Raw genomic sequence first — 27,395 nt, 5'->3', positions numbered from 1 at the left:
ACATGCTGGCTGACGTGCTGGGTTAGTCCACACTAGTGTGGGACGCTGAAAGCCCTGCTTTATCTCAGGGACAGCCCAGGACAAGGAGTTGGTTTAACTGGATTATAAAACAGCTTGACCCCCTCCAGGCCGTGCTACGGTCCGTTTTGGCCACAGCTCTGCTGAACCCACATTGGGACAGGACTGTCCCCATCACTGTTCAGCACCTGCATCAAGACCAGCTCTCGCTGCTCCCGGCCACCTTAGGGTGGGTTGTTAGCCATGGAGTCCTGACACACACTTCTAGTGCTGTTGACACTAGTAAAAGTCACCCTTTGCGTCCCTTTATAAAGAGTAGCCTGCTAGCCCCAGCGCGCCCTTAGGAGTCACGTCTGGAATCACTATCCCCTTTCTGCATCACACCCAAGCCTCAGGTCACTGCCCCCCCGGGGAGCATGGGAAAATGCCCCCCAGCGCCTAGTCTAGCCTCCAGTGGCACCTCCTGCTTCCCCTTGGAAGGAGGCAGCGGGGCTCAGATAGCCCCTAGCACCCATCTTTCTGGTGAAGGGCAGGAGGGTGAAGGTGGGGCCCAGCCAGACCTGCCTGCTGGTGTTTGGCAAAAAACCAAAGACACAATAGTGCATGGGGGCATAGAAATACAAAGTGGTGCCCCCAAGCAGCTCTCCTACATCCATCAATCCCACCCCCTCCCAGGTGCACGCATGTGTACACACACCCCATCCATTCTCCCAACAAATCCATCAGTTCCCTCCCTCCGCACAAGCTCCTTGGAGATCAATCTCTGTCCCCTGCCCTCACAAATGGAACCCAGTGGGGGGGTCAGATTCTCCCCCCCAGAGTGCCACTCCTCTGATGTTAGGGCAGCTGCTCCTTGGGACTGTTGCTCAGTCTAATCCAAAGTAGTCTAGAAATTCATCACACTCCCCCCACCACACACACACACACACACCCAGCCCTTTGGTTGTGCACAATTTTTGAAAAATTCTGAGTCCCAAAAAGGAAAAGCTGCTGATTGTCTCAGGCCTGTAGCCCCGTGCAAGTCACAGGGCTGAGATGTGGACACGGGCGCAGGTCTCCTAGCTGGGATTCTGCAAGCCTGCTCCTAAGAGGGATCTTTCGCTTGCTGTTTCAGCTTGCTTCCTCGACTCCATGGCGACGCTGGGGCTGGCAGCTTATGGCTATGGGATCCGATACGAATTTGGCATATTTAATCAGAAGATTGTCGATGGCTGGCAGGTCTGTCGGTGGGGGAGTTCAGCATTCGGTTTGTAATGTTCCCTTGGATTGTTCTGACAATCGATTGTGGATGGTATTGTGCCTAACGGCCCAACGGCCCTTTTGCATGGTGCTCTGCAGACACGTAGGGTGAGGTCATCCCTGCCCCACAGAGCTTGCAGTCTGAATAGTCAGAGGGTGGAGAACCGAGGCCCAGGTAGATGAAGTGACTTGTCGGAGTTCACACACAGCATCTGTGGCAGAGCTGGGAACGGAGCCCAGATCTCCAGAGTGCCTGTGCAGGGCCAGTCGCTCTGTGTATTGTGACGGACAGCAGCTCACATTACTGACCCAAATGATTGTGTCATTCATTTTTACTCGCGCTGCCCCTGCAAAGCCAGTGCGGTTATGGGGGAAAGGGCTGGATTCTTCGCTGGCGTGAGCACCGCAACAGGCCACAGAATCTTGACTACGGCTGATGGATCATGAGCAAAGGAAGTGCTTGACGGGTGTTCAGATTGCTGGTGGAGTCTGAAGGGTGACCAGGTGGACAGAGCCCTGTCCTTGTACTCTCAGCTGTGCCCATTTGGCAGACGAATCAAGGAGGCACAACAAACATGGACACCCATGCTGCTGTCTAGAGTTACTGGCCAGATCCTCAGCTGGTGTGAACGGAGCAGCTCCATGCAGTGAGCGGAGTGCACCGATCTGCACCAGTGGGGGATCCGGCCATTAACGGTTAGGGTTTCAGGGAGGTTCGTGTGTCTCTTTTTAAAACTCCTATTTTAAAGCTTGGGGTCTTCTTAAAAAATGTTAAAACGCCGATTACAAGACTCTCCTCCTTAGCAGAGACCTAGTTCGGGCCTGGCTAGAATAATCTCCCGTTGTTGGTATGTTTCAGGTGGAGGAAGCTGATGATTGGCTGCGCTATGGCAACCCCTGGGAAAAAGCCCGTCCTGAGTATATGCTTCCTGTGCATTTCTATGGCCGAGTGGAGCACACTGCAGAGGGCGTGAAGTGGCTCGATACTCAGGTATGAAGATTCCCACTCACTTTGGGAATGGTAGTGACATGCCCAGATGCGACTAGGGAGGGACCCTGGGCTGTCCAGAACTAAGTTTGAAGCTGGGTCTCTCGTTAGAAACATGATCCCAGCCCCACTCCCGGCTTTGCCAACTCTAAACCAAACGGCCTACGATTCACACGATGATCGTTTGCCAAGACAAATCAGGCAGGCTGCAGTAACATACGTAGCATCAAACTGTTCAGGGCCTGATTCTCCCTTTACTTACACAGACTTCAGTGGAGCTACTCCAGATTTACACCAGTGCAGGTTGGTGGAGATTGAGAGTCATGGTGGGTGGTTTATTTTTCTTCCCTCAATTTGGGGCAAATCTTCCAACCCTTTTTTCAGGCTATGTATATCTCAAAGCCAGTGTGTGTGTGGAGATTTTTTATAGGATTTTCTCTGTGGCTTTAGATAGTCTGGAAGGTTTTGGTGGAGAAGATTAGTTAGTCATTATTTGCAGTTGCTGGATATGTTCTTTTATCCCGTGTTTTGTTCAGTACCTTGCACATTTGGGCACTGAACCCTGAGTGGCACTGATGGAAGTGAGAGCAGCTCTATGAAGAGAGAAGCAGGAGGTGTTTAAAATGAGCCAAATGACCTAAACAACAGGGGTAAAAGTCCTGCCCCATTGAACTCAATGGCAAAACTGCCATTGACTTCAGTGGGTCCATTATTTCACACCTGGCTTGAAACGTTTGATTTCCGGGTGTTTTAATAAGTGTGAATTTCTAAGATCTGGTCTTTTAATCCAGAAGTTGCCAGATAACAGTGATTATTGGGTATAGTCCTTGGTGCTTTCCCAGAGAGGCACCCAACAGGGGAGAAGGGGAGTCTTCCTCCCATACTATTTACATACCACCTGCTGGACCAGAGTCTGGCCTCTCGTACGTGCTCCCTAGATAAGAGGGAAGATGCTCAGGGGAGGTAAGGCTGGGAACAGGGAGACCTGGGCTCTGAATGTCTGCCCCAATTCCCTGTGTGAGGGTGGGCTAGTCATCTGATCTGTCTGTGCCTCAGTTTCCTCATCTCTAAGTTAGGGTTAATATACTAACCGATGTGAGTTCTGAGTGAGCTTTTCTGTTCCGGCTGCTGATGCTGCTCATTCTAGGTCTCTGCTGGTAAATAGGAAGGACCCAGCGGCTGAGTCACACAGCAGCGTATGTTGCAGGGGAATGTGATGTGTGGGTGGAAATAAACATTAACTGATGGCCTGGCAGCATGGGACCAGATTTTCGAGTGCTCAGCTCCCAGATCCGGAGCTGGATTTTTCAAAAGGACTCGTCTCCTGATTAGGCATCTAAATAGATTTTCACAAATGCCAGCAGCACCCAATTGGCTAAGCATTGCCCCTCTGTCTCAGGAGCTAGCAAGAACAAAACCAGCCTTGCCTGGGAAGGAGCACCTGGGGCTGACGGCGTAACACAGCTCATTCAAGCTTCGTGACCCTCCTCCTTGGACCTCTTCTCCCAAATCCTGCCTCTGCCCCACACCCAGCGTCGGCCACGTTTCGTGCATTCCAAGGTTGGCATCAGGGCAGCCCTGCCTGCTGTGTAAGAGAAACTCCGGAGAGCTTCGCAGTGTAAAGCAGCATCAGAGACATGATCATGCTGTGGAATGGTCTGTCTGTGCCTGGGTGCAGCAGCTCTGGTTCTGCAGTGACGCGTCACCTGGTATCTCAGTCTGTCTAGCTCAGGTCTCTGTCTGGGCAGCGTATTTCATCACTAGCAGCAGAGCAGCTCTTGGGGGTGTATGTCAGGGGATTTATCTCCATGGTACAGCTGGGAATTAAGGGACCGAGAGACTAAGTGACTTGTCCAGGGTCACGCGAGGACAGGGAATTGACCTCTCAGCCCAGCACACCAACCACAGCCCATCCTTTCTGTAGCCGAGCCCCCAGAACTCCCTGTTCATGGTCTCTCACGGGTTTCCATAGCAAACTTGCTCAGCTTGCAGGTAAAAGGCTGTTTGTTGTAACTCATCCTGGGCTGTCAGTGTGACCACTCTTTCCATTTGATTGCAAGGCTTGGGAAATTGGGTGCTTTCATTAAAGCCCCAGCTCCTGGAGTCAGCTGGTTCTGCGAGACTCCTAGCTTTCATATAAAAAAGCAATAAGTGTCTAATCCTCATGGGAATGGAGAAAAGCTTGAAAATCTGAATTCTGAAGGCTCAAATACCAGAAGGCAAATAAAGCAGAAGAGCCCCAAGTGAGTTATTTTTACAACCTCATGGTGTGTAAGCCAGGCCTGTGGTTATTGGGGGCTTGACTCGTGATGGTTGAGCGCCTGGAGCTGAGTCCCCACCCTCTTGTGCCAGGGGCTGTCATTCACGGCTGGGCCTAGTGGGTTCAAAATGCTCCGGTTCTGCTCCACTAGGGTCAACAAGGCAGAATTTATCCTGCAGCATCTTTCACGCTGGGGATAGCATGGGGGAGAGGGAAAGAAGGCAGCAGAACTCTGAGCCCAGCCGGAGACTTGCAAGCTGAAAGCCGTTGGCAGATCCCAACCCCAGCTTCCCAAGCTGCCATTTCCGCAGCGTCATGGTGCAGGGCAGAACAGCACTTTACACGTGTCCCTGGCACAGTCATTTGATGTAAGCAGTTCCTCTTTCTGTATCCTTCCCTGCAGTAAAATTGGAGCTCGGGGGTTGGAAGAGTATCTGGAAACCACCCGATAGTGAGATCTCTGGGCCCAGGTATCCTGTCCAGACAACAGGGCCCTGCCTCATGCCTCGCGTTCCTAGGCAGCGCTGTAATACAAGCAAACAACAACTCACTACTGCTGCATTATGCTCCGAAGAGCAGATTCACACAGCTCTCAGCCGACAGCACATCTCCGTTACGATGGGCTCCCATGCTGAGGCCCCCATCCTGCAGATACTTCCGTGCTGCCACGTGTAGCGCCGTACACTCACCGTATTAAAGCTAAGCACGTGTTAAGTCTGTGCAGGGTCAGGGCCTGCGTTTGGGTGCCCTGCTGCCCTTTGCATCCCTTATTTTGGTTCCTCTCTGATGTGTAGAAGTCACGGTGTCCCACGTGTGTTGCTTGACAGGTTTTGAGCCAGGCAGATACTGACCTAGCGATGAGCTCTCCTGAGCTTCAGGCGAGAGGAATTGGAGTCAGGGCAATTTGGTGCTGACTGGGGAATCTGTGCTCAGGAAGCCTTCAGATTCCACATGATTTCCCAGCTCCAGCTGAGCTGTTTCTGTGGCTGTCATGGGAACCTTCAGTCTCTCCCTGTGACCGTCTCTTCCTCACCCACTGCGCCAGGGGAAGGGAACTCACATGTTTCCCTGGAGTGTTCCTTGGGAGAATGTCCAAGGAGCACAGTGGGATAGACCATTGCAAATCCTCCAACCCTGCAAGCACTTACAAACCTGCTTAACTTTAAGCACAAGCCCAACAGGATTATACTCACATGCTTAGAGCTAAGCATGTACCTATGTCTTTGCAAGATCAAGGCCTAGATGGGTGTAGTTGTGATTGCAAGTTACTGCACTGCAATAGCTCACGTGCGACCCTTACATACAGGCCCTGTGGAATTTAGCCAGTATGTTTCAATAAACATGGTTCTGGGGGATGCATGCGTAGAAACAGAGATCAAAAGCCTTTCTGTAGTGGTGGGTTTTACCCATCTATAGCAGAGATAGACTTGTATATTTAATCTGCAGGATGGTTTGAATGTTAATGGCCACTGAGGGTACATTTATAACACGTGAATGAATAATTAATAGATGTTTTAAAAAAATGGTTAAGCAGTTCTAAAGGTCAGCGATAGCACCTTTTATTGGTGTGCTAGCTATTATCTGTAACACATGCTGCTTGGGTGCTATTGCTACAAGAATTAGAATACGCTGGGTCTAGTCATCACTTACTAACCCTTTATGAACTATTGATAAATGTGCCCATAATATAGAGCGTGACCATTATAGCAACCAATGGATTTTAGTTGGTGTGATCGTTAAATAAACCAGGAATTTTATTTCTCTGCTGTTCTCCCCCCACCCTACCCCACACACACACGGTTTGGGTTGTTTTCTTGCTCATTTTGCACCCTGAGGACATCCTGTAGCTAATTGGAAGTGATTTATTCTCCTCTTACAGGTAGTTCTTGCCATGCCTTATGATACCCCCGTGCCGGGATACAAGAACAACACCGTTAACACAATGAGGCTGTGGTCTGCCAAAGCACCCAATGACTTCAACCTTCAGGAGTGTAAGTGCTATCTCTCTGCAGCCTCTGTTCATTGCTTATCTTGGAATCTTGCTGGGGCGGGGAGTCTCTGGGTGTGTGTGTGTGTGTGTGCGCACAGCACCTGGCAGAGTGGGGCCCGCAGATACAATAACACACACTGTAAATGACACATAACACACGGGCGTATATTTAAATCAGTCCTCCCACTTTTTTAGGGCAGGGCTAGCGTCTCTGGCCAAAATAGAAATTGTTCTGAGTCTTCAGATGTCAGTTCTGTTGGAGGGCAAGTGTGGCGCAGTGAGCCCAGACGGCCAGGTGTCACACATCCATGCCACAGTCTGTATTTCCCAGCCTGGCCGCAGGCCTGGAGCGCCACTGGGACAGCAGGCGTTTGATGAATGGGCCAGAAGCTGAACTTCCACCTGTGGCTGCTGGAGACCAGCATTGAGCCTGCCTCAGGCTGCTGCTCTGCTTCTCTCTGGCTTCGTGCTGCTGGAGGCGCTGAGTGAGGAGCGGTGGTGGCAGGGGTGGGGCAGAAAACGAGCTCGGTGCCAGGCTGCTCCTGCCAGACCTGGGAGCCTCAGGAAGTCCTCTGTCCCCTGCTGAGGGACCCTAGCTCTCCTCCTAAACAGCACCTGCCTATCACAGCACCCACCCACCTGGCCGAGAGACCCTGCTACTCACCTGCCCCAGACATTCCAACACCCCCTCCCTACACAGCCACCCCCTGACTGCAGCTAGCCCCCATTGACCCAGATACCCCAGTATCCATCCACTAAACCTGGACAGCTTCTAGCTACCCCTGTTCCCCTCCCCCACCACCCTAGGACACCCTCCCACCAACCACCCATCCACCCCGTTCCTGCCCAGCCTCAGAGCTGCCAAGTTCTGTGCCGCTCCACCAGGCCCCCTCCCCACCAGGGCTTGGGGCAGGATCTGCTGACTGTAAGCCCAAATCTCTGAGGTTATGCAAAGACTTTGTAAATATATAAATTGACTCTTTCAATAATTTGCATACTGTGTCATGTGGAGCTGCAGAAAACTTGGCAGGTGTCTGAAGACCGGGCCGTGCACTGGCATGAAACAGGAGTGATGCCTGGGGAATCGGGGCCTGGGGATGCCATTTTAACAGCCTGCTCTAAGCAAGCTTTCCTGCTCCCCCATCTCCCCCACTGCACCTGGTCATCCAGTGCACTTCAGCACTGCTCATTGGCCAGTCCTGGATAAAACAGACCATGCAGAGACCTCCCGAAGCCAGCCCCACATTTCCCTGATTCTGTGAAGTCTCGGCTCTGCCAGAGACGCCCCCTGTGATCTTGGTTAAGTGACATGATCTCTCTGTGCCTCAGTTCCTTAGCTGTAAACTCTCACCCTTCGTCTTGTCTGCCGAGTCTGTAACTCCTCGGGAGCGGGACTGACACAGTGTTACGTGCAGCGCCTAGCGCCACGGGGCTCTGATCTCAGCTCGAGGGACCTTGGCTCCATGGGCAGTGGGATCAGGTCCTAGCTCCCTGCCTCCTTCCCTACTGTCAGTTGTATGAAGGACATGTGCCAAGGCTTGTGCATGTTAGGGGGTAAGGTAAATGTGTCGTCCTAACGGCTGTATTGCTCTGCGTGCTGTCTCTCTCCTCAGTTAATGTGGGCGATTATATCGAGGCTGTGTTGGATCGAAACCTGGCAGAAAACATCTCCCGAGTCCTGTATCCGAATGACAATGTGAGTGACCCCCTTCCCTACGCCCTTCTCGCCCCTTGGGTGCATTGTGCCTCGCGACCATTCACCTGGGGCCAGAGCAGGAGTAGGGGCCATCTAGGGCCTGCCCCAAAGCCCACTGAAGTCGATCGGGGCCATTCAACTGATCTCGGAGGCCCCCCAGCCGGTCACACTGCACCTAGGTGGCAGTTAGTCGCAGCGGGGTGCGTTGCAGCAGCAGGATGCTAGCAAGAGCCAAGCTGATGCCAGGTCTTGTGTGTCTAGTTCTTCGAAGGGAAGGAGCTGCGGCTGAAGCAGGAATACTTCGTGGTAGCCGCCACCCTGCAGGACATCATTCGCCGTTTCAAGTCTTCCAACTTCGGCTCCCGAGACCCGGTCAGGACATGCTTCGAGACCTTCCCAGACAAGGTGAACCTCTGGCAGAGCCATGGCAGGTGCTGCCACCCCAGGATCTGCCGCCATCGCCTCTCTCCATCACATCGCTCTCCAGAGCAGGCACTAGGGACCACATTTCCAAAGATTTAGGTGCTGAAATCCAGCCCCTACAGCTGCTTTCAAAATAGTGAACGTTTCTTGTGAAAAATGTGCCCCTTTTTCATTTGAATGTTTGGAAGCACGTATCAGAGGGGTAGCCGTGTTAGTCTGGATCTGTAAAAGCAGCAAAGAGTCCTGTGGCACCTTATAGACTAACAGACGTATCGGGTCATGATCTTTCGTGGGTGAATACCCACTTCGCCGGATGCATCATGCTTGCATCCAACGAAGTGGGTATTCACCCACGAAAGCTCATGACCCGATACGTCTGTTAGTCTATAAGGTGCCACAGGACTCTTTGCTGCTTTGGAAACACGTTGGCCAGCTCTGCTAGAACCATTCATGGGCATCCATCCCTCCCCTGAGGCTTTGTGCACGTCAGGTGGTGATGACCATAGATGCTGAACTAGCCCAGTAACTGCCCTGTGGGGTTGTCTGCTCGACAGAGCATTGGTGGGTATAGCTGGGCCGGCAGAGCCTCTAGTGAAGACCTCGAGACCTTGGAGTTCTGCTGGCAGAGCTGCACCGCCTCCTCGTATGTCAACAGAAGAGATGCTTGTTTCAGGATAGTTGTGTCTACCCGGAGCGTTTTGCTGGCATCATGATGTCGGCTAGCCGGGTGGCGGGGGAGTTCCCACACTCAGCGCTGATGTAGCTATGTGGCAAAGGTGTGTAGTGTAGACTGGGTCTGGGACTGCCCTGGAGCACAGGAGCGTGTCCCCGCGAGTGCGTCTCACCTGGGAATGTCTCCACTGCAGGTCGCCATTCAGCTGAACGACACTCACCCAGCACTTTCAATCCCGGAGCTGATGCGGATTCTGGTGGACGTGGAGAAAATGGAGTGGGAGAAGGTGAATGGAAGGGGGCGGAGCTGGGCCATGCCTGTGTTCCAACCTTGCCTTGCCCACTCTTGCAGGAGGGTGGCCTTGGCAAGACCCAGGAGAGCCTCGTTTAACCCTGACTTTGACCCTCTCCCCAGCCGTGCACCCTCCTCTGTGGGGCCTTTACTCTCCCACTCGAGCCCTCCTGTCTTCACTGCCTCTTGCTTCCTCTCTGCAGTGATGGGGGAGCTGCCCACAGCGGCCAGTGTCCCTCTTGATCGTGTCTTCCCCAAGAGCTTCTTGCTCCGCAGTTTCTCCTGCTGTCTGACCTCCACCTCTCTTTCTGTTCTGCTGGGCCCTTCCACGCCTCCCACGGAGTATCAGGGTTGGAAGGGACCTCAGGAGGTCATCTGGTCCAATCCCCTGCTCAAAGCAGGACCAACCCCAACTAAATCATCCCAGCCAGGGCTTTGTCCCGCCCACTCCACTTCCACTGCATTCACTTCTCCCACATCATCCCCCTCCCTCCCCACAGCTGGGTCCACTTTCTGCCCTGTTCCTCCCCCCTCCCAGGCTCTTTTCTGTAACTGGAGTCCTGGTCACCCTCCTGTTGGGCAGGAAGTGCCCCCTGCCAGCATGCTTTGGCCAGGGCTGATGAGGGGAGACCTCATGGAGAAAAAGCAAAGTGACCTATTAGAAGGGGAGGCTGTTCCGGATAGGCCTGGCAGAGCTTTGGGAGGGCCCAGGGCTAATGAGCTTCAGAGTAAATTCATACAGCTCTTGATTGGAGCGCAGATTTGAACCAGGGGCTCTCACATCCCAGGTGAGGACCGAGCCATTGGCCTATAGGGTGACTCTGTAAGAGCCTTGGGGTATGTCTACACTGCAGTAAAACGCCCCTGCCCGCCCGTCGCCACTGACCAGGGCTGTAGAATTGCAGTGTAGATGCTCAGGCTGGAGCCTGGGCTCTGAGTTTCTGCTTGCTTGTGAGGTCCCCCGTCCCGGGCTCCACCCGAGCCAGCCTCTGATCAAGGGCCCGAGGGTGTGCACGTGCACCTGATGCACCGTCTTCCTGGCCCATGGCAGGATGAAAACTCAACTCAAAATCTCGAAAATTTTTGTGAACCAAAAATAAATAAATAAATGCAAATTCCAATTGGGCCAACAGAAATGTTTCCTTTCGCTTTTGACCTTTTAAATCTTGGGGTTTTTACCTTTTTTTTTGTTTGTTTGTTTGTTTGTTTTTTTGTGTAACAACTAAAAAATGCAAACCATCATGAACTGAAATACACACCTTTCTAGGGTTTGAGACGATTAAAACGGGGTTTTTCGACAGTGTCCAAAGTTTTGTTTCTTAAAAATGTTTGGGACCAGGGATTCATCGGAGCCGACCCCTTCCTGTGAGCAGGGCCGTGAGTCGGCATTTTCTGATGGAAAAACATGTCATTGGCCCCACCGAGCCGGTCGGGGCGCTGAAAGGTCGTTACTGTGCAGCGCTGTTAGAGAGACCGGCAGAATCTGGTGCTGTCAGTTCTGTGTGTGTGAGTGAGAGATTCCCTGTCTCTGGGCAGTGCCACCCCTCTGCTCTGAGATGTTGTCACAGTCTGACAGTTTCAGGCCAGAAGGAACCAGCCATTGAGTTACTCAGATGGCCTGTCGCACCACCCGACAACCGAACTCCGAGCAGGGTGTCACATCCCAAAGCAGACTAGACAGTCGTGTGCCCCGGGCAGGGAACAGGAGGGACATGGGAGAGGATTCCTTCCCCACCCCACGTATGGCGATCAGTTAGACCCTGAGGATCTGCGGGGGCTCCTAGTCTGACCCATTGTTGAATTTCACCCAGACGGCCCAGTAATGAGCCCAGTGACGTCAGTTAGACTCAAGTGTCTGTCGTTTGATGTGAGCGTGTTTGTCCCTCCCCAGGCCTGGGAGGTCACAAAGCGGACCTGCGCCTACACCAACCACACCGTGCTGCCCGAGGCCCTGGAGCGCTGGCCAGTCACCATGTTCGAGAAACTGCTGCCGCGCCACCTGGAGATCATTTATACCATCAACCAAAGACATCTGGATGTGAGGGGCTCGGGCTCGGGAACAGAAGCTGGCCCCGGCTGAAAGGGACCTCGTCTCATCCAGGTCCCACAGCCCAGGCCTGGCCTGTAGGACGTGGATCTGCTGTTCTCATCGCGCTTCCCACAGATGAGTCTTTGCAGCTCAGAATCAGTGTCGCTGTGAGCTGCCGCTCTCTGCCAGGCAGTGGCTCTGCCGTCTCTCCCTGTGGCTGCCCCGTACCGGGTGGTTCGGGACGCTGTGCTGGGTTCTCAGTGGATAAATAGCGGTATTTAGCCTCCAGCACTGCCCGCCTGGTCCCTGTCACCATCAGGAAGGGAGGGGCTCATAAAGGCCCCTGTGGGTCCTTGGTGCCTTGTCTGCCTTTGAAAATACCCCCTAAAAATTTAAACATGTGGGGTGCACTTGCCCACGAGCAGCCGTAGGGGGCACTGTGACCCCCGATCCTGCTCCAAGGCCCCCCCCGTTAGCTCCTCACTGGCACTGGGAGTGGCAGAGCAGCAGCTCCACCCCTTGCTCGTGGGCTGTACCCCGAGTAGCCCCACCCCAGCAGTGTCAGGAGGGCTTTGACTCCCCCAGTCTGGGGGTGGCCCCAGTGACAGTCTAGCTGCTTGTCTGCATTTTAAGGCTGTGCCACTGACATTTGTGTGTGTGTCCCGGCAGCATGTGGCCGCCCTCTACCCCGGAGACCTAGACCGTCTGCGCAGGATGTCCGTGATCGAGGAAGGGGACTGCAAGAGGATTAATATGGCCCACCTCTGTGTGATCGGCTCCCACACCGTCAATGGGGTGGCCAGGATTCACTCTGAAATCGTGAAGAATTCCGTGTGAGTGACTCACCCGCAGAGCAGCCTCCCGTTCAGAGCTGGCTTTACCAGGGAAAGGCTGTTTTTCCTCACTGCCCAGGCCTGTAAACCTAGCCTGGAAGCTGAGAGTCAAACTGGGTTCTTTCCTCCTTGCACCAGGAGTAGAGACTCTGCAGGCCATACAAAGCTCTCTGTTACATAAGAACAGCCATACTGGGTCAGACCAAAGGTCCATCCAGCCCAGTATCCTGTCTTCTGACAATGGCCAATGCCAGGTGCCCCAGAGGGAGTGAACAGAACAGGTAATCAGCAAGTGATCCATTCCCTGCTGCCCACTCCCAGCCTCTGGCAAACAGAGGCTAGGAACACCATCCCTGTCCCTCCAAGCTAATAGCCACTGATGGACCTATCCTCCATGAACTTATCTAGTTCTTTTTTGAACCCTGTTATAGTCTTGTCCTTCACAACGTTCTCTGGCAAGGAGTTCCACAGGTTGATTGTGTGTTATGTGAAAAAAATACTTTCTTTTGTTTATTTTAAACCTGCTGCCTATTGATTTCATTTGGTGACCCCTAGCTCTTGTGTTATGAGGAGTAAATAACACTTCCTTATTTACTGTCTCCACACCAGTCATGATTTTATAGATCTCTATCATATCCCCCCTTAGTCATTTCTTTTCCAAGCTGAAAAGTCCCAATCTTATTTCTCTCCCCTCATACAGAAGCTGTTTCATACCCCTAAGCATTTTTGTTGCCCTTTTCTGTACCTTTTCCAATTCAATAATCTTTTTTAAGATGGGACAACCACATCTGCACACAGTATTCAAGATGTGGGCGTACCATAGATTTATAGAGAGGCAACATGATATTTTCTGTTTTATCCTTTTTCTTAATGATTCTGAACATTCTGTTCACATTTTTTGTCTGCTGCTGCCCACTGAGCAGATGTTTTCAGAGAACTATCCACAGTGATTCCAAGATCTCTCTCTTGAGTGGGAACAGCTAATTTAGCCCCCATCATTTTATATGTATAGTTAGGATTATGTTTTCCAATGTGCATCACTTTACATTTATCAACATTAAATTTCACCTGCCATTTTGTTGCCGTCACCCAGTTTTGAGAGATCCTTTTGTAGCTCTTCGCAGTCTGCCTGGGACTTAAGTATCTTAAGTAGTTTTGTAGCATCTGCAAATTTTGCCACCTCACTGTTTACCCCTTTTTCCAGATCATTTATGAATATGTTGAATAGGACTGGGCCCCAGGGGGACACCACTGCTTACCTCTCTCCATTCTGAAGACTGACCATTTATTCTTACCCTTTGTATTCTATTTTTAACCAGTTACCAATCCATGGGAGAACCTTCCCTCTTGTCCCATGGCAGCTTACTTTTCTTAAGAAACTTTGGTGAAGGCCTTTGTCAAACCCCTTCCCCACACTTGCTCCTAAAAAGGAAGGGGGCCATGCGCCTACATCATGGTGAGTAGGGGACCGTAGATCAGGGTCTTGTGCAAGAGAGAGAAGCAGACTTTGGGTAGATTCATCGCCTAGGTTTGGAATCGCAGTTTCAGCAGCTAGGATCACAGGTAATTATCAGATGCAGTTAGGGCCTAGTGCAGTTCCAATTGATGTCAACAGAAAGATTTCAGCTGGAGTTGTAAATAGAGTCAGGAGCATCTGAGGTTACAGTTTTATAAAACTCTGCTGGGAATGGACCTGTTCAGTGTCTCCTCGACTGCCCATGCATTTCAGATTCAAAGATTTCTATGAGCTGGAACCAGAGAAATTCCAGAACAAGACAAACGGCATCACTCCGCGGCGCTGGCTCCTGCTGTGCAACCCAGGACTAGCAGGTGTAATTGCTGAGGTGAGCCACTCCAACGGGAGCTACTTAATCCCGTGTGTTTGTTCACAAAATAGTCTTCAGAGCAGGGTAAACAAATGGGGCCAGATCTTCAGCAAGTGTCAGTCCAGGCAAGTCTAGAGGGGCAGCTGTCTCACTCCTTGAACATCTGACACACACATGCAGTGATGGCTGAGCTTTAAAATCAGCCATCAGGAGTTAATCAAAGAACTGCTGACCTTTGGCTCCATCTTCCCATGGGCTGAGAACAGATCAGGGGTTCTCAAACTGGAGGTTTATAATGGTGTTAAATATATAAAATATATTATATAAATATATAAAAAAGTGTTTTTAATTTATAAGGAGGGGTTGCACTCAGAGGCTTGCGATGTGAAAGGGGTCACTAATACAAAAGTTTGAGAACCACTGGAATAGATTGTCGGAACAGCTTCACCGCCCTTGGTGTCATGATATATGGAATGACAGTCTGTCTTAAATGGGGCATGCACTAAAGGAAATATCTACAGCTACTCACACAAACTGGCTCCCACACAGCTTGAGTTCCAGCTTTGTCTCCTTTGTTTACCAGGACCACGCCTTGCCAGGAATTCCATACAGCACACTAAGACATCTAGTGGCTGATAATACACTGCAAATACTCTGTCCATCTGGAATTAATTCCCGGCACATACAGGCTTTCTTTGCTTAGCTGTATGGGAGTGCTGTGGAATTGTGTGATAGATTAAAATGTTTTTGTAGCAATCATTTATTTCCAATACATTTGAACTCTAAAACAATGCATAGCAGTAACCCAACCACGATAATTGGTGCCATATTTTTGCCAAGCCTGGCTTTTTTTTTCTTTCCCAGTCAGGACTGAGGCATTTCTAGCAGGGAAATGACATTATGCAGCAAGTGAGACATCCAGCAAAGGACATTCATCTCCGGTTTTATTTCCTTAGAAAATCGGAGAAGATTTTGTAACGGATCTGAGCCAGCTGAAGAAGTTACTGGATTTTGTCGATGACGAGGTGTTTATCCGAGATGTGGCCAAAGTCAAACAGGTAACGTGGACATCAGGGCAACTAGTTCATAGCCTAGTTCTTGGGAAACTTTGAAACACTTTGATTCAGGGCAGCACAGCGTTAACCTGTGCCTGCCGGAGCTGCTTCATTGCCTCGCGGGAGCTGTAGTTTGGGCCGGGCTCCATGGCCACTACATCTCCCATGATGCAATGTGACAGCTCAGTCAGAACGGACATCTTGGTGCATCATAGGAGATGTAATCTGTCCAAAAGCCTAATCCATTGGGGGAAATGGGCTTTGATGTACTTGAACTACAGTTCCCTTGCGGCACCGCGGTGGCTTGGGTGGACACAGATTAATGCTGAACCAGTAGGAAATGTTTTAATTTGATTTTCCAAATGGAAAATCAGGACATTTTGGCACAATCAACATTTTCTAATAGGCAATGTTAGTTTTGCTACAACCACCATTTCCAGCGAAAAACATCAGTGGAAGATTCCTGACCGACTCTAATATAAGAGACCCGACAGAGTGGACCAGACTAGACAAAGAGATTTGTGCTGGAGGCAACAGGCCGCTTTGGATTTGTCCCCATTTCTAGATGTCTGGCCACGCCCCGTTGGGAGTGAAATGCTCCTCCCATTTCTCTCTCTCTCTTACTTTCTTCTTTCCTTCTCCTGATTCCATAGTTCCATTCTTGCCTCCTCCTACCCCTGCTCATCTGGTCTTCCCCTCTTCTCCCATTCTTCCTCCTTCTCATTCTGCCTTTGCTGCTCCTCTGTTTTCCGCTCCCCTCTATGCCCTTTCCTTCCTCCTGCTTGCCTCTTGGCTTCTCTCTTCCTTGCTCAACTTACATCTTCCATCTGGCCCCAGCTTTTTACAGCTGGCTGGGCAGGAACTTGGGAATCACCAAACTGGAGCAGACCATCTCGCCCACCCCATCCTGTCTTTGACAGTGGCCAGGCGCAGCTTCTCCAGAGGAAGGTGCAAGAAAGCCCGGCAGTTATGGGTAACGTGCCCCCAGGGAAAGTTTCCTCCTGACCCTCGTCAGCTGGGTGTTGGTTTGTGCCCTGGAGCATGAAGGTTTATAGCCCTTCCAAAACTCTTGTTTTTTTGACCCTTACTCATTTGACTCTTGTTATCTGTATAAATGATCCATTTTTAATACTGCTACACTCAGGGCCTTCATGATACCTTGTGGCAGTGAATTCCACAAGCTAACTGTACATTATGCGAAGAGGTATTTCAAGTGTCACTTTGAAATTTGAGCTCTTTCAATTTCAGTGACTGTCCCCTTGTTCTTGCACTGCAGTCCCCAGTCTACCGCACTGCCCATCCCAGAGGTTCTCTGGAGTGTTGTTTCAAGCTGTGAGGAAGAGGGATTTTCTCATACATTTCCAGACAGTGCACACAGCATACATTTGCACCCTTGTCAAGCAATCAGTGGCATTAGCTTTGGCTGCAGATGTCTGGTGTGCAGGTAGAAGACACCTGTCCTACAAATCCCCAGGTGGGTGGGAGTTCACCACTCACTCCGCAACCCACGGTGCTGAGCACTCGTGACTGGAGCTGGTCAGGAATTTTTCAACAGAATGTTTTTTATCAGAAGAAGGCGATTCATGAAATCCAAAACTCTTCCTGGAAATGTGTCGGTTTCAATGGAACTTCTGTTGGGAAGGCTCTGCAGGTCTAGGAAGGAATTGTGGGAAAGAGAGAGAGAGAGAAACCCACCCCAGTGTCGCCAGCAGCCCGGTGGTGAGGCTCTCACATGGGAAAACCCAGGTTCGAGGCCTTGCTGTGAATCAGACAGAGCAGGGACTTGGTAAATATTCACCAGGCAGAGAGAGAATCTGCCAGAGGAGCTGTTTTCCAGCTGGCTGCACCGTGACAGATGAGCTGTCAGACGGGTACTCAGCTGTCTCCCCATTTTCCTTCCCAGGAGAACAAGCTCAAGTTCTCAGCCTACTTGGAGGAGAAGTACAAAGTGAAAATCAACCCGTCCTCCATGTTCGACGTGCACGTGAAGCGGATTCACGAGTACAAGAGGCAGCTCCTCAACTGTCTGCACGTCATCACCCTCTACAACCGTGAGCTGGGCTCTCACTCTCACCTCTCCGCGCGGCTGCCTGGTTCACTGGCACTCAGGGGCCCTCTGGGCGCAGGATGGAGGACTGTGCCCCCAGGAGCCAGTCCAGCGGCGGGGGGGAAGGGGGAAGGGACTGGGTTTGTCTCACAAAGTTCTGCTCCTCTGGCCTTGTTGTTGATCCTTTCCCAAGCAATGTTTGGTTCCTAAATATGTATTTTCAGTGCAGATGGGTTTCCTAACTTCCAAAGACCCACATTACTGTTGGATAACGTGGGATGTATAACCCCATGGTCATGTTATGCCCCAGAAATACCAGAGCCCAATTTCTGCTCTGGGAGCGGATGGTCAGTATCAATTCTTGTGTCTTCATGGAAATGCTGATGGTGCTCTGAGGTGGTCATGACTGGAAAGTTTAGCACAGAAGCAGATGCAGATCTGGTGTCTATAGTTTTGTTTACTTAGAATATAAACTCCTTAAGGCAGTGACCACACGTTCCTTATTTGTACAGCACCAGGCACGATGGGGTCCTGTTTATGACTGGTGCCTCCAGCCACTACTGCAGCCAAAGAACATCTTTGTTACTCTGCACCGTCACCCCTGAATTACTCTAATTTTATCCTCTTCATCTTTCAGGCATGAGAAAAGACCCATCAAAGTCCTTTGTGCCAAGGACGGTGATGATTGGAGGAAAGGTGAGGCGTTTCATTAACTCTTCCTTTTCAGCACAGTTTGATATGCTGAATTGGGTGCATATCTCTGCCTTCTGCTGGAGGGAGACTTGGTCAGCACGTGTGTTGCTGGCCGTCTGGCTTCCGGTCGATAAAGACAGGCTCCGCCCCCCGTTCTTAGCGCTGAGCAGACACTGAGGGAGAGCATGGAGATGAAGGCAGAGGCCTGGCAGAGGGAGCCCAGTGGGGAAGGGATTGGCCTGGGGACAAAGAATCAACACCTGTGGCCGCCACTGGGGATCTTTGCAGGACTCCAGTGGGCTTTGGATGTTCACTCCACCGTGGCCGCATCCGCATCCGCATCGTCTTACTGCCGTTGAGGGCTCTCTGTGTCCCAGCACTGGCGCCAGAGCTGATGCTTGGTTTGAAAGAGCCTTTCTTCTGTCTCTGCTCAGCTCTGCTCCTGGAGACTGCTGCCAGTTAGCAGTTGTCTTCTCTTTGGGAGCGATTGCAGCGGCCGCTTGTGGTGTCTGCTTCTCTCAGAATACACAGCCCTTGGCATATCGTTTTTAAAACCACATGTAAGCGTTGTGCCCCATGTAAGCCTGCAGGGCCCCGGGCTCTTGAATGAAGGTAAGAATTTTCACTGCCCTGCCCCTGTGAATAGCGTAAGACCTGGGCTCCCAAACTCTATTGGTCTTGCACCACCTTGTTGAAAAACTGTTTGAAGATAACAGATCAAGCTCACTTCTCATGTGCACCTACCATTCCAGGAACCCCGCCTAGGCTATTCCCCTTGATAACGTCCGTTTTGATTGGAATCGCCAGAGGGGCTGGAACTAGGGGTGCTGGGGGCTGCCGCATTCCCTGGCTTGAAGTGTTCTCCATCATATCCAGGGTTTGGTTCAATGGCTCTCAGCACCCCCACTACGCACGTTGTTCCAGCACCCATGGGGGTCTCTCCTTTTCGCCTCACCGTGCATTTCTTTATTTAACTTCTTCTGTGTCTCCATCTCCCTCTGCAGGCAGCTCCCGGCTACCACATGGCCAAAATGATTATCAAACTGATCACGTCCATCGGGGACGTTGTCAATAACGATCCCTATATAGGAGATAGACTCAAAGTCATCTTCTTGGAGAACTACAGGGTGTCCTTTGCTGAGAAAGGTAAGACAGCAGAGGGGGTGGCCTGCGTGGATGCTGTGAGTTGGCAGTGACTGTGCAGTTGGTAAGGGAAACCATGAGCCACTTTCCCTAAGGGCAGTGCTGGGAGTAAGGGGGAGACGGAGAAATACGGAGCAAGGGGAATGCAGGAGCAGACGGGGGTGGGGAGGATCTGGCCAGAGCAGGCCACAGGGATGTGGATCTCCATTTAAACCTCCCTTTTGAGCTTTCCCAGCATTCCCTGCTCCAGGATTTCAAAGCGTGGGGGGCTCCAGCCATAAGTACCAGGGAAGCTGCACAGGCAGAACGGAGCTCGCCACGAGGGTGCAGCCCGTGTAGCTCTTTGTTGTTGTGTTCCCATGTGTCTGTTCGTGTTAGCGGGAGGCGAGGTGCCTCCGCGTGAGGTGTGAGATCCAGCTGAAAGCAGCCCCGAGGGCGGTATCTGTGTGCTTCCCATCCTGGCCGAACCGGAGCCACATGTCCGAGACCTTGTGAGTTCAAACGGACATGGAGCTCTGGCTGTGCGTTGTCGTGGAAATGTGCCCTGTGTTCCAGGCAGGCTGACCTGTAGGGTGTTTGAATGTCCCGGCCCCCTTAAACCTTGGGCCGGGCAGCCCTGAACCAGGGGCGTGTGCCCATGGGTAGCGCTGCTCTGGCGTCTTCTGTTCTGATGCAGCAGGCACTGGGGTTGCTCAGAGCAGCCGGCTGCCCGTGTCCTCGGTGCCCGGCCATGGATTCACCTTCGGCTCCCCAGCCGCGTTATTTTCCTGTTGCACTTTACCCCAGGCTCTTGTGAGGAAGGACCAGGCTGGATCCTGGTTTCCTGGCGCCCATTGGGAAGAGCTCGGCAGAGCTGCTAGCTCCAGGGAGAGGTTGTCAGTGGTGCTTCTGCCAGGGGCGGACACGTCCCTGGGGTGCAGCGCTCCTGGCTGGTGATAGCGGCTCCTGGGAGTGGGCTGAGGATGGGGGCGTGTGCTGAGTGACTGGGAGAGCTTGACTGCAGGTGATGGCCCAGCCCCTCAGCTGCGGCCGGGGAGCTCTGGGTCTGGGCTGCAGAGGCGACTTTGTGCCTCCCTCTGCCAAGTCCTGAGCTTGAGAACCCTGCGTTCTGTCCGCCCCTGGGCCCAGCGGAGCCGCTGGGGGCTGAGCAGGCCCCAGGAGCTGCCGTGCCAGCAGCTGGGCGGGGATGCGTCGGAGTCGCGGTGCTGGCCCCTGTAAGAGCTGGGCTGATGGGTAAAGAACAGAGGCCTGTTAACTGCCTCCTTTCCCCCCCTCCACCTGCAGTGATTCCCGCGGCCGATCTGTCCCAGCAGATCTCCACGGCCGGCACCGAGGCCTCGGGCACGGGGAACATGAAGTTCATGCTGAACGGTGCCCTCACCATCGGGACCATGGACGGGGCCAATGTGGAGATGGTGGAGGAAGCCGGCAAGGAGAATCTGTTCATCTTTGGCATGCAGGTGGAGGACGTGGAGGCGCTGGACAAGCGAGGGTTTGTAGAACAGCGTCGCAGGAGACCCAGGCTGCCCCCTGCCAGAGCATCCTTAGCGCATACGCCATCGCCCCGTGCGTTACAGGGCGAGCTGGACATGGGCCAGAGCGGGAGCTGGGGGAAGGACGTGAGCTGTTGCGTGTAAAGGGGAGAGTGCAAAGTAGGTGCAGCCGCGTGCGGGAAGGAGATGGGGCCTGGGTCCGAGTCAGCGTTCAGGAGTGGAGCAGGAATGGCTGCCAGGAACAGGTCGCTCTGGCTGGATTCAGAGCCAGGGGCTCATGGAGCGTCGCTCATGCCCCTGTGTGGCGTTCTGGCCCTGGCAGGGAGGGAGAGGGGCACTGGGGCCTGGTCCCGGGCACTGTCCGTCATGCGTCTGCTGCGTTGCGTAACCATACCAAGGAGCAACTAGCAGAGGTTGCCAGGTGAGACTTCCCCCACCCCCACATAGCGCTAGGGAACAAGCCCCAGTCCTGACCATTCCTGGGAAGCAGCGGTGGCCGCCGGGGTACGTGGCTGCAGCGGATCTGAGCTGTAGCACCAGTTTTCACTTTTGATGTGTTGAAAAATCAAACCAACTCCACATGCAGTCCCCTTGTGTCGCGGAGCCCAGCAGGTCCAGGCCAGCAGAGAGGCCGGGTCTGCTTAAGTAGCTCTTAAATTCCCACCCTTGCCGGCGGGAGGAAGCCTGGACGCGTGAACGGAGACAGGTCCTCAGCCGCTGAACCCTGCTCCAGCAAACTTGAGGATACGCCCCGCACAGAGCCGGCTGCAGCGTGCACATCTCTCCTGTGTAGGTACAATGCTCGGGAATACTACGAGCGCATTCCAGAGCTGAGACAAGCCATCGACCAGCTCAGCAGCGGCTTCTTCTCGCCTAAAGACCCTGGCTGCTTCCGGGATGTTGTCAATATGTTGATGAACCACGACAGGTAAGAACCAGTGAACTTGGTCCTTCGTTCCAATCTGGTGTGGAAGCCCCTGTGATCCTGGATGCTCCTCATGGTGGACCTCGTCCATTGAAGCCAATGGGAAGATTCACCATTGGGCTCAATGGCCTTTGGATGAGGCCTGAAATACAGAGCTCTGGGACCCTCTGGTGCAATATGCCCCATCCATCTCCATCCTGGGGAGGTGTAGTTGGGTGGCCATGAAAGCTGGAGTCCAGTTAAGGACGTGGGACCAGGTCCAACCTGCCCCTTTGTGAAAGCCCCGGTCCCCTTCCCATGATGGCCCCATTCACGGTGCCGAGTGGGCTGGACTTCACACTGCTCCGGAGTGATGCCCCCACGCTCTGACCTTTGAATCCCAGCCCAGGGCAGCGGCTGGCCCTTGTACCCAGCACTAGTGTGCAGCAGCCACGGCCAGCATAACACCGGGCCCAGTGCACGTCGGTTTCATCCACTGGTCCCCTTCTCACGCTGACGCAGGTCGCCTCTTGTTAAGGGCCTGTCCTGGGCGGGGCCTCGCTCACTCCCACCCCAGCGTTCCCTACACCCCAATGACTTCGGGGAAGAAAGAGCCACCACCGTGAGGCTGGAGAGCAACATGGACTCCAGGCGAAGGAATCCCCCAGCCGAGGCCTTCCTGGCACTTGTAAGCCTGGTGCTGTGGCCCAGGCTGCTTCCCACCTTTGGCCAGGGCCCCACCCTCCTGTGCCTGCGTTACTGCCACCTGGGGGAGGGTAAAATGCCATGAATCTCAAGCCAGTTTCCTTCTCCTCCTTCCAGCCAGGATGGCTTTGAGGGGGAATGGCTGGTCCCCCCCACCCTGGAAGAGAGCAGGGGGCAGCCCTGGATTCCTAGTGGTTCTCTAAAGGAAAAGCCGCTGATGTGGAGGATCTCTGCCTCTCTGGCCAGCATTTCTGCCCCTGCACCCATGGCACAGCCTTGGGCTTCTCTGAGCCGTGCTGCCCTCGGAATCCCTCCCCGCTGCCAGCATGCAGTAACTCGCTCCAGGGGCCCCGCTGGGCCTGCAGCCAAATACCCCCCTTCCCCACCCACGGACCTGGGGCTTCGCCTGGTACTGGCGCTCCCCGCTCCCCTGCAGATCGTCTCTGGCCTAACGCCAGGGATTCACCTCTCTGCCACTCCCAAAATGCACAGGGGAAACAAGAGCCAAGAACCAGCACCAGTTTCCTTCAGTCTGTGATAGCCGCATAGGCTCCTTCAGCAGCTCAGGGCTGTGTCGGCTTCCTGCGTCAGCCCCTAACGCTGGAGAAACCAAGCGGCACATTTCCTGCACGAAACCTCCGGCAGCACGAATTGTTCACACTGATCCTTTGCATTGATCTGAGCAGCTGCCTGAGGCTTGAGTTCAGCATCTCACTCCCCTCTGCCCTGGTTTCAGATTTAAAGTGTTTGCTGACTACCAGGCCTACATGGAGTGCCAAGGCCGTGTTGACCAGCTGTACAGGGTAAGATAACCCCGTGGTGCAGCCAACGGCTGGATGGTCAAACGCAAGACTCATCTCCACTCATGGGTTTGCTGGCAAAGCTAAACCGGCATAGCCCTGCTGGCAAACCCTCCTAGGAGAGAGACAGCGTGTGGCAGGCGAGCGCACACTGGTTCAGCAAGTGAAATAAGCCAGCTCAGCACAAGTCCTTTTGTGCCAATATAACTACATCCACACTAGGGCTTTTGCTGTCTTAGAAATGTCACCAAAACTTGTACATAAGAACAGCCACAATGGGTCAGACCAAAGGTCCAGCCAGCCCAGTATCCTGTCTTCTGACAGTGGCCAATGCCAGGTGCCCCAGAGGAATGATCAGAACAGTTAAGTGATCCATCCTGTCACCCATTCCCAACTTCTGGCAAAAAGTCCCAGTAAAAGTGTCTAGTGCAGGGCTGTCCTAACCACCATCTGCTCCAGGTGAAGGGGTGGAGACCCCATCCCTTGGATATTAGCAGTCTGTTGGCCAGAAGGCTCGTAGTACATGAGAACAGCCCTGCACTGGCCACACGCTGGATTAGATGGCCTATCAGGCTTTTCCAGTTCTCGGTTCTGTTGCGTAAGGAATCCTGCTGCAGCAGCAATAGGTATGGTTGTGTTTTACAAAGCAGAGAGTTAACACGAGCTGCCTGCCCCACGCTCTGCCCCAGTCCATGCTAGTGAGGGGGGTAGTCTGTACAGGGCTGTTATTCCAACAGGGAGCATAGAGTGACTGGGAGGGGCTGGCCCAGAAGCGCTCACTCTGTTGTAAGTCACACTCCGGAAGCTGTGACCCAGGAGGTTTCATGTTGCCTTTTCGTCTTTGTTACAGAAGCCAAGAGAGTGGACTAAGAAGGTCATCAAGAACATTGCTTCCTCGGGGAAGTTTTCCAGCGACAGGACGATCACCGAGTATGCCAGAGAGATCTGGGGTGTGGAGCCATCAGCTGTAAAGATCCCCCCACCTAACGTCCCCAGGGAATAAGCTAGGCACTAAATGTGTGTCTAGTTGATCCAGGCTTAAGGTGCTTCTGGTTTCCAGCTAGGTTTGCACAGATGAACTTACACCAGTTGAGGGTCTGGAATCTAAAAACCAGGGCATTCGCCAGGGAGAAGAGGGTGCTTTTAATAAGAGCACAGGGGCAGATGTTGGCCAAAGCCTTGTGTGTGAAAACAAGTAAAACAGAAGGAGCAGGAAACCTGGTTAGAACTGAAGCTATTCTGTGTGTTACTCATTTAGCCACCTTGCATGTCCTGTACCGTGTTGAGTGAGCTAATGGCTGCATAGGCTTCCTGCAGTTACATCCCATGCTAGGCCAAGCACTTAGTGAAAGTCTCGTTTTCCCCTTCCGTAGAAAGGCTGCTCTAGTGTCTGTAGACTGGGTGATCGCTGAACACCCTGCTCACGTGATCTGCCAGCATGGTCTGAGCCTGCCCATACCTCCCACCCTGTCAGTCACTGCTAGGGACCTCACCCAGGTTCTTACACCTTCCAGCCATGGTCAGAGCTGGGACACTGGTTACATGAAGCGGGAGTGGAGCCAAAACACCTCTTTTTCCCTATTAATGTTTTATGGCTAAAGGTAAATGACTCCACCCTAGCGAGGGGGCTAGTTTTGCTGCATTGGTTGAAGTAGGATTAAACTCCACTATCCAGCCGGCCTGTTTTAATTATCACAAAATTATATTTAAACTGCCAGGCAGGAACCTTGCAGCCAGAGCTGCCCGACTCTGTGTGAGCCCAGCAGGGGCTTTCAGAGCCCACCTGAGCCCTAACCGGCTGGTTGCGTCTGCACATAGCAGCCCTGGGTGAGCTGGAGGATGGGGTGTGTGAGATTCATGCTGAAAATTGGCAGCTAATGGACTTCAGCCAAGATTGAAACCAGCCTCTTTCCTCACCAAGTGGGGGCCAGGGGTTTTGGGAGTTGCACTAAAGAGGGCCTCTAATTTGAATTAAAAAGCAGCTTGCGGACAGCAATTCAATATGGCGGTGCCTCCAAGCGCAAGATGGTGCCTTAGGGACCCATAACCTCTCCAAGTGGTGTATGTAGAGCTGTTATGAAGGCATGAGAGATTGTAATAGCCCTCATCTACCATGGGGGAACGCAGAACCGCTCTACCCACTGAGCAGGGAGATGTACAGGACACTGCAAACCTGTGGAAATGCTTCCTATAGAATTTTGGTTTAGTGAGGTCATGCCCCCTGCAGCTGCCAGTTCACAGCTGAGCCTGGCTTGTGCTTTGTAATGCATCCGAGGCCCATGCTCATGGAAGGGCTCAATGTTTCCTGAAGAAATACTTGTAAACACTGTGCTTGTTTGAGAGCAGGGGGCTGTATTTCTGAGGCATGTGGATCCTGCACATGGCCTTGTGCCATCCACCATGCACAGGGGAAAGAGGAGCCCATCAGCTTAGAGCTTCCCCTCTGCCCAGGCCAGCCTGAACCCAACACCTGTTTTTATTGTTGGTACAGTTGTGGGCCCTGCAGTCAGGGACAAAGACTCACCATCAGTTTCCCTCTGACAAAGGGCCCTGCATTTACTGTGCTGGCCATGGGCCCTCGCTGGCCACACTGACCCCTTCCTACACAGAACTGCTCCATCCCCTTTTCTACCTGCCAGGCTAAGCTGTCTGTGTGACCTAGCCCCAGAAAGCGCCATCGCCCGCCCTGGGGCATTGGCTACTGACCAGCCCACCGCCATCAAGGAAAACGGCCCAAAGCTGGACCATCAGCTAGCAGGCAAGTCACTGCCCCCACAACCCTTCAGTCTGCACACAGAGCTACGGGGCAGGGCCAGGACCATGTAGCCCATGGCAGATGCCCCCAGCGTCTGATGGGGAAAAGGCCTGGAAAGGTACAGACAGGATCTATGGCCAGGGGCCTCCACAGCCCAGGGCAGGACCCTGGAAGGGCCTGAGAATTAACATCCCAGGGCCCCATAGGGCCTACCAGCCACAGCTGGGCTCAGTCACTGCCCCTATGTGGCTGGAGCTTGAAGCTCCTAGAAATGGAAGAGACAGATTCCTGCATGGTGTCCCTCGGCCCAGCTCACACAGAGCAAGCCCATCAGCACCGAGCGGTCTGATACGATGATTTCATTATCCTCACCCAGCCTCCCACCTCTGCATTTCCTCAGTGGAGTCAGGCAAAGCACAGACACTAGGAGGCTAAGAGTGAGGATCTTGGCCCAGGAGCTGACAGCCAAATACAGAATTGCTGGGAAATATCATCTGCCACAGCACACTTGAAATGAAGTGGTGTCCTGGCTCACCTGGCTTTGCTGTGTGCATTGATGCGTTAACATCCTTTGCTCATGGGCACAGAGACGTGTAAGGGACTAAGCCTGTCACGTCTCAGCTAGGAAGGGGATATGCTTCCTGTGTACAGAAAAGGTGTGCATGGAAATCAAGTACAGCCCTGTTATTTAAATGATCAGAAAGACCAACCCTTAAGTCCATGTAACAATTTTTAACCGTAGTGTTGGTGCAGCCGTGTTAGACCCAGGATTGTGGAAAGCGATGGTGAGATAATGACTTTTAATGGATCAACTGCTGTGGGTGAGAGACATGAACTTTTGGGTGACACGGGCTGGAGAAGACCTGAAGAGCTCTGTATAGCATTATCTCACACCTTGTGTCTCCTGGATTTTTAAACACTGTCAAATTTCTTGAATACACAACAATACTTCTGCTAAAGAATGTACCGTATGTCATCAGCATACAGCTGCTGATCTATATCCTTTGTGTTTTGCATTGATCTGGTTGAGGAGGAGTACGTGCTGGATTGTCCATGTGTCACTGACATTTCATAGGCTGTGTTCCATGAACTGGGATATTTGAACTGTAACAACAGAACACAATTGCTATCTTAGAAATCAACTTGTACTGAGCAGGAAAGTGGAAGGTTTTGAACTTTGAGCAGCCCAGTTGCTTCTGTATCTGCCTCTAATGGGACATGCAAATAGATTTAGTGCATTGTTTCAACATGTTGGCACAAAGTATGGCTATTACTCTGTGTAGTAAATCAGTGTTCCTCACCTGTGCATTGGAAACTGTAATGCCCAGCTGGTTTTTGTTCAAATCCTTGGTCTCTAGTACTGCTAGCCTCACAATAAAATAAACCTCAGAAATTGACTAGGCTCAGCAAATTAAGCAACCCATGATGCTGCTTCCCACCCACCCCCTTTAGCATGGCACCCTGCAGAAGCCATTTCTGGCAATTCACCAAATCTCCGGTATGCCAATGACATGATTTAACGAGCTCTGGTGCT

At 52.5% G+C, this 27,395-nt stretch overlaps 1 protein-coding gene across 1 annotated transcript in view; it reads left to right on the top strand.

The window, feature by feature from the left end:
- The window catches only part of PYGB (glycogen phosphorylase B), a 41,474-nt gene extending 14,216 nt beyond the window's left edge, over window positions 1-27,258 (top strand). The window contains exons 4-20 of the mRNA XM_050951197.1: window positions 1,133-1,236; window positions 2,117-2,248; window positions 6,385-6,496; window positions 8,109-8,191; window positions 8,453-8,596; window positions 9,481-9,573; window positions 11,470-11,616; window positions 12,277-12,440; window positions 14,170-14,284; window positions 15,223-15,324; window positions 17,225-17,372; window positions 18,006-18,064; window positions 19,066-19,207; window positions 20,489-20,696; window positions 21,491-21,625; window positions 23,043-23,109; window positions 23,957-27,258. Coding sequence (XP_050807154.1) covers window positions 1,133-1,236; window positions 2,117-2,248; window positions 6,385-6,496; window positions 8,109-8,191; window positions 8,453-8,596; window positions 9,481-9,573; window positions 11,470-11,616; window positions 12,277-12,440; window positions 14,170-14,284; window positions 15,223-15,324; window positions 17,225-17,372; window positions 18,006-18,064; window positions 19,066-19,207; window positions 20,489-20,696; window positions 21,491-21,625; window positions 23,043-23,109; window positions 23,957-24,109 — 2,108 coding nt within the window. The 3' untranslated portion in view covers window positions 24,110-27,258. The remainder of the gene's footprint in view (window positions 1-1,132; window positions 1,237-2,116; window positions 2,249-6,384; window positions 6,497-8,108; window positions 8,192-8,452; window positions 8,597-9,480; window positions 9,574-11,469; window positions 11,617-12,276; window positions 12,441-14,169; window positions 14,285-15,222; window positions 15,325-17,224; window positions 17,373-18,005; window positions 18,065-19,065; window positions 19,208-20,488; window positions 20,697-21,490; window positions 21,626-23,042; window positions 23,110-23,956) is intronic.
- The last annotated feature ends 137 nt before the right edge of the window (window positions 27,259-27,395 follow it).

The sequence above is a fragment of the Gopherus flavomarginatus genome, chromosome 4 (assembly GCF_025201925.1).
Source record: "Gopherus flavomarginatus isolate rGopFla2 chromosome 4, rGopFla2.mat.asm, whole genome shotgun sequence".
Lineage (NCBI taxonomy): Eukaryota > Metazoa > Chordata > Testudines > Testudinidae > Gopherus > Gopherus flavomarginatus.
Note: the sequence above shows the minus strand (reverse complement) of the source record. Positions and strands in the feature narration are given on the sequence as shown.